This window comes from Athene cunicularia (assembly GCF_003259725.1).
Source record: "Athene cunicularia isolate RWA chromosome 1 unlocalized genomic scaffold, athCun1 chr1_part2, whole genome shotgun sequence".
NCBI classification, from domain to species: Eukaryota; Metazoa; Chordata; class Aves; order Strigiformes; family Strigidae; genus Athene; species Athene cunicularia.
Window position 1 is genome coordinate 7,136,750 of NW_020799092.1, and position 12,659 is coordinate 7,149,408.

Genomic DNA, 12,659 nt, shown 5'->3' on the forward strand with positions numbered 1-12,659 from the left:
TTCTGCATTGCACTGCATCAAGATACACATTTGCTATTGATTTTGTGTGTAACATTTTGGTTACTCAATTCAATGCTGCCTTAATAGAAGCTTGTGTTTTCAGAAAGCGAGATTTTGTGAAAATCAGTACAAAGCAGTTGTCTCAATTTTGGCAAACAAAAAGAGAGGGATATAAAATCATTAGTCAATTATTCCACAGTAATGTTCTATACTTTACAACACTTCTATTCGTTAACATCACAGAAAATATTTAAACGATCTACAAAAATCTCCACTACAATCCACTTTGACAAACAACATATAGAGACCGTGCCTTGCTTTGTATTGATTTGTATTATATACTATATACCCTAACTGTGTTAAAAACTCCTACTCCTGTTAACCCAGATTCTGTCACATTGCTTCACAAGGAGAGTTTGACTACCATGTTGAAATAAAGCTCTTCCACTAACTTTATAAATGAATATACAGTTTCCTCTACTATGTTCGGTTAGCACACTGCCACATTGCAAATCATCACTACCTTCTGCTTGTCGCTGTTCCCAACAGGGGCAATAACATTTTCTGTGGGGAACTTTATAAAAAGTTGACCACCTCCATGCACTAGCAATAAATGAGATTATTATCGTTCCGATCTAAACCAAAAATCTGTGGGTTGGGCTGTAGGCCTAACAGTGATACTAGAATGCGAAGAAGAAACTTTTTTCTTCCTCATGCAGCTCTTAAAAGATCCAGTTTAAATTACAAGACACATGCCCATCACAATGCTAGAAGGCTAACAAATTGCTAAAATGCCTAAGGCAGTGAAGTTAAGGATCTACTCTGCATTACTTTTCCAAGTGACTACAACACTCAACAAAATGGATTCACAACCCTAAATAAGGGTCACACAGCTCAGATGAGGACTGCAATTTGTTTCCAGGTAGCTCTGTTCATAGCCAGCAGGCATAATCCGGCCTTTCAGAAATCTGATTGTCCCCTCTAACATCAACCACAAACACTGGAGTTTTGCAGAAATTACTTACTCCTTATGAACATACAGGAAATTTCCACAAGAAAATGGAAGATTTAAGTAACTAAATAAATCTATATCTACTTATGGAAAAGTCTTCCAAAAGGATAATAACTATCAAAGCCTATAGCAGCACAGGATCACACCTCTGATAGGTTCATGAGCAGAAAACAACATCATAAGATATAAATTCATTCACAGATGGTCTTTCATTATTTCTACAGCTCTGTTGGTCCCTCTTCTGAATTTGAAATGCTCCCACACCATGTATCCTTGAATTATCTTTTCATACATCTTCATTTTCCTGCTGAGCTAATACTAGGTCTTAACAGATTCTGTATCCAAGATGCAACTGGAGTTCCCATTATAAACAATAAGGAAAGGGAAACAGCTAAATTCTAAGAAACAACATTACCTGAAACTGAGGTTTTTTTAAACAGCTATAGGTCTAATGATGGGCTGGAATTAGCCCATCTTAAACAAAGGACTGAAAATATCCTGGAACTACCCTCAATGATGACAGTTTACCGCTTACATGACTTGAAGATCTTTTCCTCTAACTAATTTAAACACAAGGGTTTTCAGTTATACCTCTGAAAGGTTTCAGTTTAACCTCTGAAAGAAGGTTTACAATGAGAGGGGAAACATCAATTTCCTGAAACATCAATTTATGGATAGGATTAAAAAAAACCCCAAAAAACAACAAAAACCCCAAGATATAACTCTCAGGAAAGTAGCAGTACAGTGGACCAGATTCTGAATCTCAAAGGGTGTCTCTGCAGATGAAATCTGCTGCAACTTAAGACTTGCAAGAAGAGTTGCATTTTGAAATGTCATTAATCATTTCTACTGAAAATTTACTATTGTTTATATTAAGACAACCGAAATCTGCAAAGTTCTGACACAGTGGAACACAGTCAGTACTCAGCCCAATGCAGAGACACATCAGAGTTATGAAATGTATCCCCATACTTGATTTTTATCAGTGGTTAGGATGGAATTGAAGATTTAGTTCTGGTGAGGAACTCAAATACGACCTTGTTTCTTGTAAAGGGACTCTTTTATCTCTTTTTTGGAAACGCTTCTTAATATGCAGAAATTGCAGTAAAAAAACGCCTTTTGTTAAATTTTCATTAAATAAACACTTTTCCTGGTAGAAAGAATGTTTTTTTCAGGGAAGTAAAATCTCACTCAACTCACTCATCCCACAATTATTTGACATGATCCATCTTACAATAGCTTCTCTACGTATTTCTTTACTCTCCTTCAATTTACAACAGACTCTTTGTAGGCTTAAACTGATACCCTGTGTCTATTGATCTCAGTGTTTTTGGACTGACTTCAGCATCGCTAGATTTTCCCACTGGAAAGAGTAAGAGCTACACTGCATCCACATGAATTGTTTTCTCATGTCATCAACAAATATTAGTTCCATCCAAATAATTTCAGAGTACCAAATAACATTATTTCGTTTGTTGGGTTTTTTTCCTCCTTGAGTTCAGTGCCTCACAAAAGTGATATTTCCACAGCACACTCTAAAAAAAAAAAAAATTATTATTTTTAACAGAACCTCATTTAAGTGTTACCACTACACTTCCATTTGTTCATTGATTCTAGTTCATTTCATACATGATTGTATACCCAAAGTAAATCTATAATGGTATCCAGTATTCAAGGAGATAGTGCCCTCTAGCACACAACCAGCATCCATCTCAATCTGATTGCTCATGCCATAACATTTAATAAAATTTATGTCATAAAACTCTGATCTTGTTACATTAAGCAAAATACCTCAGAAGCATTTCAGATACCCACAAAAGCTCTTGGAGAAATGGCTTATCCATGTCTTCAAAAGTGACAAACACAGATGTGTCAGGGGAAAAAGATATGAGGCCATAAATCTTAACTTGTTGGGAGTTAATTAAGGGATTCATCAATCATTACACAGCTCGCCCCATATATATACAGGCAAAATCCCATCAGCTGCCACAACCCACAGAAATCTACAGGTTAAAAACTTCCAAAGTCCCTCTGTGTTCTGACTATTTATAAATGACTTTGTATAATCTAGCATTAAGACCTGCAATTATAAAACAGCATTAAAACAGGCCTGCATAGTTATGGATAATTATAGTTGGTACACTTTTTAAAGAAATAAAAAGCTTTTCTATTCAAACACAGGCTTTGCCTTTTTGACAGCTCCAAGTCCACAGGATGTAGCAAGATGATTTAAATTGTATGTCAAAATTTTGACTGTGCAAGACTTTTTTTTCCCCTTATCAAGAGAGGCATTGTTGTTTTCTCACCATAACTAGGCGTGACAGCGCCTGACTGGAGTCGCATAGCCAGTTTCTGAATCGGCATGAAAATGTTCACCTCTTGAGTTTCTCTGGCAGCTATAAACTAAGTCTTTCTCATGGGTACGGTTTAAATCACTCAGCCTTGTGCATTGGAGACAGGCACGGGGCTGCATTCTGAAGAGATGCACAAGGACAAGACAAGCAGATCTGATCCTCCAGCAGCAGTGTGGAGGGTCACTCCAGCTACCAACAGCACCAGGAACATACTCACTAACATGGGCTGATTCCAAACCAAATGCTATACGCTAAACCAGTCACAGGAACTTCAATGGGATTCAAACTGACTCTCCCCCTGATCTGCAGGGATACTTGCCTCTAATTAAAGTACATGTTGGAAATCCACAGAGTCTGCGTTTCCAGAGGAAATACTTATGATTACAGACAGCAGCAGCATCACATACAGCTAATGTGTAAGCATACACACACACAAATATAGATGCACAAACAAAAACTTATCCAAAATGTCAGCAATACGTCTGCCTCATCTCTGAACATATTTAGAACTAATAAGATGGTTCATACTCCCAGGTTTACTGAAGCTATGATCTATAGACAGCCTAAGCAAAAGGTCCAAGTTAATACTAATGACTGTCTCCATTCCATTCTGGCCCCAAATTCACTCATTATTTATGCACACTGAATAACTAGTACCTTTAAAAAAAAAAAAAAAAAATCCAACTCTGCTCGTTTTGACAGGATTACTTGTGTAATAAGTATTACTCAACATGAGTAAGGGTGGCAGACTCCTACACTCTGTCCCACTGGGAACTGCAAACCCAACTTGTTTCTACACACACCACTAAAAACAGACTTCACTTGGCAATATCTTTGAGTCATTTACAGCCTGGTTTAGAATTCTTTACTGAATTAATTTTACAATTAAAAAAAAGAAGAAAAGAAAAAAGAAGCAAACCTCTCTAATCTGCTAATCAATAAAAATGTGCACGAAACATGCTCTCATCTGTCACTCACACCGAGACAGAATAATCTGTTAATTATTACTTTCTAAGACCGTATCAATCAGCCATCTTTTAAAATGCACATATGTTACAAATAAGTTGAGTTATTTGAAAAGGGTTTTGGTGAACAAGTCATTCTGTCAATACAAAACAAGATCTTCATGGCTCAACCTGTGTAATGTTTCTGTGCGGTTGTCTATTACTATAGCTGTCACAAGTAAACCTGTGGTTAAGGCTACCGAGTAATTTCCATTTCACCTAACTCACTTTTTCCCTTTTACTTGCCACATTTCCTCTGTGTATGGGGTAACTTTAACAATTTTCTTTAGTCCACCAGTTTAGAAGACTCTGAATATAAAACAGGCAGGGAATATGCTATTCTCTACCTATTTTAAAGTTTGCATTTTAAAATATATTAAAGTATCAGCAGCTTGGCTGAAAACCTGATATTCCACGTATTGTAGTTTTTTTGAGAAAAGGTACTGTTCAAAATCCCAGTGGTAAATGGTTTAATTTTGACAAGTTTTGAAACCCACAAATAAGAAAGTTGTTACAAATATAGTTCAAAAAACTTAAAAATTTGGTGACGTTTTTCTTTTTTTTATTAGAAAAATGAAAAAATACTTGCTGTAAACTCTATGCTCTCAACTAAAACTTCGCATCTCAATTTTGTTGCATTTACAAGGAATTCATGCATGAAAAACCACTGTAAAAATCAAGTCTAGGAAAAATACATTGTGACCAAAAATTCATACTGAATGTTCCCAACGTGCATTATGCTAAGATTTTTGTTGACCTTTTGAAGCAGGTAACTGGGAAAGACTCTTTGTGCATGACTAAATTGTTTAGTGAAATACTCTAGTCTGAAACAAACCAACCTTCAACCAAAACAGAATTTTTAATGTGATGAAGGAAATTCTGTCAAGATACTATATTCTATTACTGCAAAGATTCTCACCCAATTCTTCTGTAGATCTCCTACAGGTCTCTTTGCATTATTGTTCCTGTTTTGTTCAGCAACTAGCAGAAGTTAAAGCAGGAATGTTCAGTGATTTACCCAGAGCACACATTCAAAATCAGCTTTAGCATGAAAACCTGTATCTTGTTTTTGTTTGGTACCTGTCAACTTCATGAGCCTTTTTTTTTTTTTCCACTAGTCAGTATGTCAGCTAAAGGAGCCAAAAATCTAACAGCACGTTTACAAACCAGAAACTAAAAAAAAAAAAAAAAAAAAACACCACCAAAACAAATACAAACAAACAAACAAAAAACACCCCAAACTTAAAAACCTGGATTTTTTGAGAACTGCTCAAAACTAGAAGAGGAAAATAGTAATAACGTTGTGAAAGCTACAGGCAACATTAAATTGTAATGGTGCAGTGTCAAAGACGATGAGCATCTATCAGCACAAACTTTGAAACAGCAGGATGCAGCCATTGTTGATGTTTCAAGTAAACTGAGCCTGATCACTGGCTTCTTTCATGCAAAAGACTCTGCTTGGATGATTCTGAATGAAATCCACAAGCACATTTATTTTCCAGTGCATCCTCAAATTAACTCTGGCTTCCTTACACCCCGCCCCAACCTTTTAGAAATGTACCTCGCTGAACTCTTCAACTTCCCATACATCTTGCTTCTTAACTTTTTATTATTATTTTACATTTTTCCTCATATCATAGCAGAATAGCATTGTGGTTTTATTCTCATGTAAAGTTTTAGTAACTGCTCACTGCTGAAAATATTATTGCAATCACTATGACATGAGGTAATCATCACTCGTCTGCCTGCTGAACTGCAAAGAGGAATCTAGTCAAATAATTAGAGATTTCAGGCCTTGAAATTTCACTGTACAAACTAATACTTGAAAATGACAGAAAAGAAGTCAGTCAGTCTCCAGACGCTGAGTGGGAGAGCTGTGCTGCATGCTACAAGGAATCCATACATCACACACAGACATGCATACCTAATTTCCATTGACATTGAGTGAAATGAAGGCAAGGAGTTGAAAAAGCTTTAAAATTATGACAATTATGAATGACTTACATATCACAAAGAAATATGATGAAGCATGGGCTCATTCTGAAAAAAGTTACCTAATATTAAAACTTTTGCAATTTAGGGAGCTTATTCTTGGTCACTCATACTCTTTATTTGTCTAATGAAGCCGACAAAGTTTTCTTCAAGCATTACTAAATGATGAATTACTTTCAGTAGAATCAACATTAATAATATGAATTCCCTCCCAAAAGACACCCAGATTTCAGTACAAGAAGCCATTCTGATTGAGATCTTGGTAAAATATGACACAGCTTTTCCCACTCTTCATCATGTCATGGCTCAGTAATGGGAGTGCCAAAGAAACAGCCATTGAGCTTCAAGCCCCCTCTCCTTTTCCTTCTCTTCCCTTACTTACATTTCAAACTCAACAAATGGATTTTTTTTTTTTTCAAACAACAACAACATTCCCTTACCAGAGTTTGTATAGTCACAAACAAACCAGAAACAAGGAAATAAAAACAGTCTCTGTTTCTCCCCACTTCACTCTGAATTTCCCTATTGGTAAACTCAGAATAATAGATGTATATTGTATATATGTGTGCTTCTAATAAATGTACATATAATTGCACTTATGAAATAATTTTCAATATACGCACTAATGTTTATGCATCTGAACTTACAGTATCATTCTACCATTATTATAGAAATTCTTGCTCTGACCATCACTTGCACATGCATTATCATCATGTCTATCACTTTACAAAAAAATGCAAATAAACACAGGAATACATAAGCACATACACTTACAAGTGCATGTATTATATGCTTCCTGGTAAAACAGATCATGCTAGTGAAGTATGTATGCATATCCATTCATAGCTTGAGCTTGCATCGCTGAAATATTTGGCCTCTAAATAACTTTAGTGGAAGTAGAATTGGGTGTGTGCCTTTAAGAATTACATGTACAGTGAAACATTTTTTCTGTGTGCGTATGTGTAAAAAAATACACTCAGGAAGAGCAATGCCTCTAACAGATGTAAACATCTTTTTTTCCAACAGGTTAATTCCAGCTGTCTAGAATTTTTATTATTTTTTTGTTCACATGCATGTGTGTGCTCCCCCACTTTTGGAGGGTTTACATATGACAGGTGCATTCTTGGACCAGGAACAAATAATCCTAGAGAGCCCAAGAAAGAAAGAGCATTTGAAAGAAACAGAATTTGAAAATAAAATTACATGGGATAAATATATTATTGACTTTCTATTATGTTAAAAAACAAAAAACACAAAAAATTTTGAACATTGATGTCTATGCAATTTGAGGTAGAATTTTTAAAGCTGAAAAGAAATTGTTCCAAAGCCCAGATGTTGCCTTTCAGAAATGAGTGAAAATTGTTGCCTCTGAAAATTACTCTGAAATACAAATAGAGTAAAACAAAAATTGTTTAAATAAAAATAATGTTATTCAGACATTCTGACATTCCTAAAGAAAAGATGTTTTTCAAGTGTTTAGGCAGTTTTGCACTCCTGTCTCCTTCAGATTCTGCAGAGTCATGTCATCTCCATTACAACAGATGACTGCATGAGAGATAAAATAGAAAAGGCTTATGGTACGATGTGAGGGATCCTGCATCACTCACTGTTCATATTGTACTGTGAAGTCTTCTTCAGTTGTCTTGTGAAAGGTTAACATTTGTTGTATTGTTTTCACGGTTTTTATTCATAAAACCATAACAATTAAAAATCTACGTTAATAAACGTGTGGTGTGTAATCACCCATCATAGCACATGTCCATTCACTCACAGTAATATCTCACTTGTGTAATTTTCTGATTTCTGAACATTCATGTCCAGTTTAAAGCACTATTGAACACTTCCCAAACTGTTGCATGCACATACTAACATGCTTTCTCATCGCTGTAACAGCATATGTAGGTAACTGGATTGACTTCAGCTCACCACTACCTAAAAGCTCATTTTTTGCTTTATCTGATTCAAGAAATGCCTGTAAAATTTCAAGAGAAAAAACAATCATAAACAGGTAACAATTACCCATCTTAACAAACATTAACCCTAGATACCGCTCAAGCTGTTAGCTAAGAAAAATATATCTATTAGTCATATAACACACAAATACCTTTGAACAAATAAATGCATATTGGTATGTGAAATAAAAACAAATCCACAAATAACAAAGTTATATACTATTCTAATTAGACAACATACCTTAGGGACCATAAGGAGTCTCAAATTTTACTTTAGAAAGGCTGAAGTGGCAGGCACTGAAACACTGTTGCAAAAAAGACATCCACTTGAAAATTCATCTTTAGAAGTTGGGGGGTACAGTGGAAAGGAGGAAAAAAAAAACCCAAACCAGTATCCTTCCCTCCAGGGGAAATCTGAGGACATGTGCCATTCACCCTTCCACAGGTATTTTGTCTACCTTCATGTCTGTTGTTCAGCAGTGATTCCCATCCAGCTCCACAAAGACACAGCTGTATAAACTAAGGCTGTCAAAGAACACAGTTAGAGGGATGGATAAAACAGGGAGAGGGTGTCTAACACACTGACCACTGACTGAGCTTGCAAGGATAAAGAAGCCTTGATGGAGAGAAGTAATCATCCATTGCTGTTTGTTTATTTTACCTCCTCCACCACATACTGAAACCTTTTTTTGTTTTTTCCATTACCAAAACCATCCCCCACTGAGAGGGCTTTGTGATCTAAAAGGGGCAGAGCCCCTCTTTCTCAGCACTGGCACGTTTATGTAGACAGATTCACTCAAACACATCTTAAAATAAACATTTGGCTCTTCTTCTACATCACACTGTCCACACAGTGCCTTCAAACATACTTAGGAAAAAAAAAAAAAAATAAAAAAAATATCACCATTAACATGCCTATGAACTGTTTTTACTGAGATGTATTAAAACAATTTAGTAGTCTGAGGCACATACTGTCATGGAGGTCCAACTTCAGATGAGAGCTATAGTCTAAAAAAAAAAAAAAAACAAAAAACAAACCAAACAAACATTAAAGTAAACCTGGTTGCTATTGCCATAACAAGTGATAATAATAATTTTCTTGAAAAGACTTCATCCATCAAAATCCTTCTCCCCTCTGGGTATACACCTAATTATATTCTAAGTAAATCTGAATCCAGATGTTCAGATGTAAAATGCATGTCAAGAGTATTAAGAGCAAAATGACCATTGCATGGACAACAAGGCATTCAAAGGGCACCACTGGCCCTGAAGGGAGTGAGGACGTTCAGATTCCTTCAGGCATAAGAGGTGTAGGTGCTAATTTTCTAAGATGCTTAACTTATCTGTTAAACAAAAGTGAACAACCAAACTTCCTTATTTCAAACTTCTTTTTGTATTCTACACTCCCCACACACATACTGCTTTTTTGTTTTTCTAACTACATGGATTTGGCACTAAGAACAATTCAAGCATGAATCCCTATAAAAAGACAGTGCATGGGCAACAGACAGCAGATCTCCCAGAAAGGCTTTTGATTTATCTGAAGATGATACTGGAAAGAACACTTCTCTATTGGAAGAGAATGTCCAGTCACTTTATCGGCTATCTACTACAACCAAAGTAATTGATTAGGAATACTTAAACTTGGACACAGAGAAAAATCATGGATTCATTTGTATCAGACATTAACAAGCACCTCCATATAATGGGCTGACGATAAGCAATATTTTCAAGGTTACAAGCCTGAACTGGATATAAGAGGCAACAAGAAAGGTCCACTGTCACCATTTTTAATTTCAAAAAGTTAATAAATAGCTTTCGATTTGTGTAAGTAGTCATCTGGCAAGCTCTATGTTTGTTTGAATGACACCTTGTTGACTGATTGAAACACATCACAAAAGTTTAATTCTGGAGTACAGCAACATCCTTTGGCATTGATAATTGCCGAACACTGCACGAAGTACAAACACTGAAACTACAACCAGGTAGTTTACTGCTGAATACCCTCTCTACCTCAGTTATGGACTATGAAACCAGGACACAATATTAAGAATTCAGAAGACAGCAACTTCCTGTGTAACCCTAAATAATTTACTGAATCTTTCTGGCTCCCAGTTTTTCTATTTCTACATAAGAGATAAGAATGTTTAACTGCCTTTATAAAAAAGCTCTGCAAACTCTGATTCTTTTTTTAAGAAAACATTTTATTGGTGATCACTGTTTGTATTACTTGCTTGTATCATTAATTTACCTGATAGTTTTGTGCATACTGACACATAAACAAGGGCAAAAATTAAGTACTCTAACTACTGTATTTTGAAACTGAAAAACTAAGTTTCTTCATACAGTCCTGCCAACAGATCCTAAGGATTATTTTTTTTTTACCTATTGACTATACTGATGTAAAAATGTATTCATCTTTCCTTTCTAGGCAGTGATAATAAAAATAAAAGTCAAAACACAAACCCAACCAAAACAATCTAAAACAAAGCACAGGTATTTATCAGGAGTATGCCACTGAATCCTTTTCACTACACTGCCCAGTTTCACTGGATCCCCTTCTCTGTCCTTCACACACAAGAAGGAAACTCACCCCTTGCCAGGTAACACTATGATTATTTAAAATTACTGAGCATTTTTTACTCAGAAAATCTATTTGAAAGGAATCTCACATACCTTCATCACAAATTACCAATAGCAACACCCATTTCACAGATGAACCATTACAGATGCCAGTTTGGTTCTTGTTTACTCACAGAACTGCCCAGTACTGGCACTCAAGTGAAAGTCTGAGCTCTAACCCACCCTCTCACAGCCCATCAGGGCCAAATTCAGACAGCAAGTCGTAAGCTCTGATTTCCCCTCTCCTCTATTGTGCAATAGCTGTGATGATAGTTTCACTGTACTGAAGAATTGAGGCATACTGCATTCATCAAATTCACTATCAATACAATGGAAAGCTAAAACCAGTCCCCTTTCCAAACTCTGCCCTGTATAACTACTTATAAAGGCATACTAAAAAGACACAACTCCCTAGAAAGTGTACTTCCTGTATTACTATAACTTGTGTCTAGCCACCCATTCCTTCATTCACAAAGAAAAGATCCTTCTGTTTAGCTTTTCTCTCTTTTAAATAGTTCTTACAGGTGTATTATATTTTAAGCTTTAAAAATTTCAACCATAAAATGAAGTCTCAAAATACAAAACTAATGCTAGGGGGAAACTTTTGACCAACAGCATACTTCTGGTTCCACTAACATACTTGCAACACTGACCAAGGCTGCAGCTCTGTGCTGGGATTTTAAGAGTCTGCAAAGCCCCCTTTGTAAAACAGCTCATCAGATGTACAATGGTGTTTTCCTTTCTCTCCTACTCTCTCCTCACCCCTGTCTCCATCCTTGCTTTAGAGAGGGAAGATCAGAAAGTGCAGCTGTTACCAGGTCTTTACATCCCTATCCCCCTTTCCCTCTACTTTTTCCCCACTCCATGTCATGGATACAAAGCACAAGCCAGATTTATAAAGATATTAAAGTGCCAAAACCATGGAGTTTGTTGTGCTGTAAGAGAACTTCAAATATCCTTCCAATATGAAGATACTTATACACTTCTAAAAATCTGCTTAGGAGCCCATCTATGTCTCTAAACATCTACAGAACTCATCCTACAGACCTACAAACTTCATCCCACTTCTTTTCTTTATACAATTTACTAGAGAGCTCTCTATGCTTGCACTACTCTTTTCATACTTAAAAGCACTTACAAATACTAATTACTCTTCACATATCCCTTCTGTGAAGTAAATAAGGATTATTATCCCCTCTGAAGTAAATACACCTTACTAACTCCTTTTTACAGACTAGGGAAATACAGAAGAGGATTTTAAGAAGTCAGCATACCACAACGTAAAGAGACAATATTGAAGCATGGATTAAGATATATAAATTCTCCATCCTGTGCTTAGACTATGACAGTCTAAATCTTACCCTTCTATTTGCAAATAATACTCTTAGCCCAAACGTTTCTATCTGCTGGCTGATGATCAAATATTTAATGTATGCCATAAAATGAAACTACGAACTCTACAGCACTGCCTCTTATTTGTCATGCCCCATTACTTAAACTGGGTGGTAACATGCACCCGTATGATGGTTTTCAATTTTATTATAGTCTCTATTTGCTCACTCACTTAAGATGTTTAAAGAAGAGTTGTATGGATTATCAGACAGTCTGAAAAGTTCAGTTCAGAGCTCTTCAAACACATTCATTTTCATCTTATTAGCACAAGTAAAGTAAAAGCCTTAGGCAGGTAATTTACCATCCAGTTCATCCAGAGGGACTTCTAAAG

General features: G+C 35.9%; 1 protein-coding gene across 1 annotated transcript in view; it reads right to left on the minus strand.

Annotated features, from left to right (window-relative positions):
• SOX5 (SRY-box 5) overlaps positions 1-6,749 on the minus strand; it is a 263,340-nt gene extending 256,591 nt beyond the window's left edge. Inside the window, exon 1 of the mRNA XM_026868079.1 lies at positions 6,745-6,749. Within this exon, the coding sequence (XP_026723880.1) occupies positions 6,745-6,746 (2 nt within the window). The 5' untranslated portion in view covers positions 6,747-6,749. The remainder of the gene's footprint in view (positions 1-6,744) is intronic.
• Positions 6,750-12,659: the final 5,910 nt, after the last annotated feature.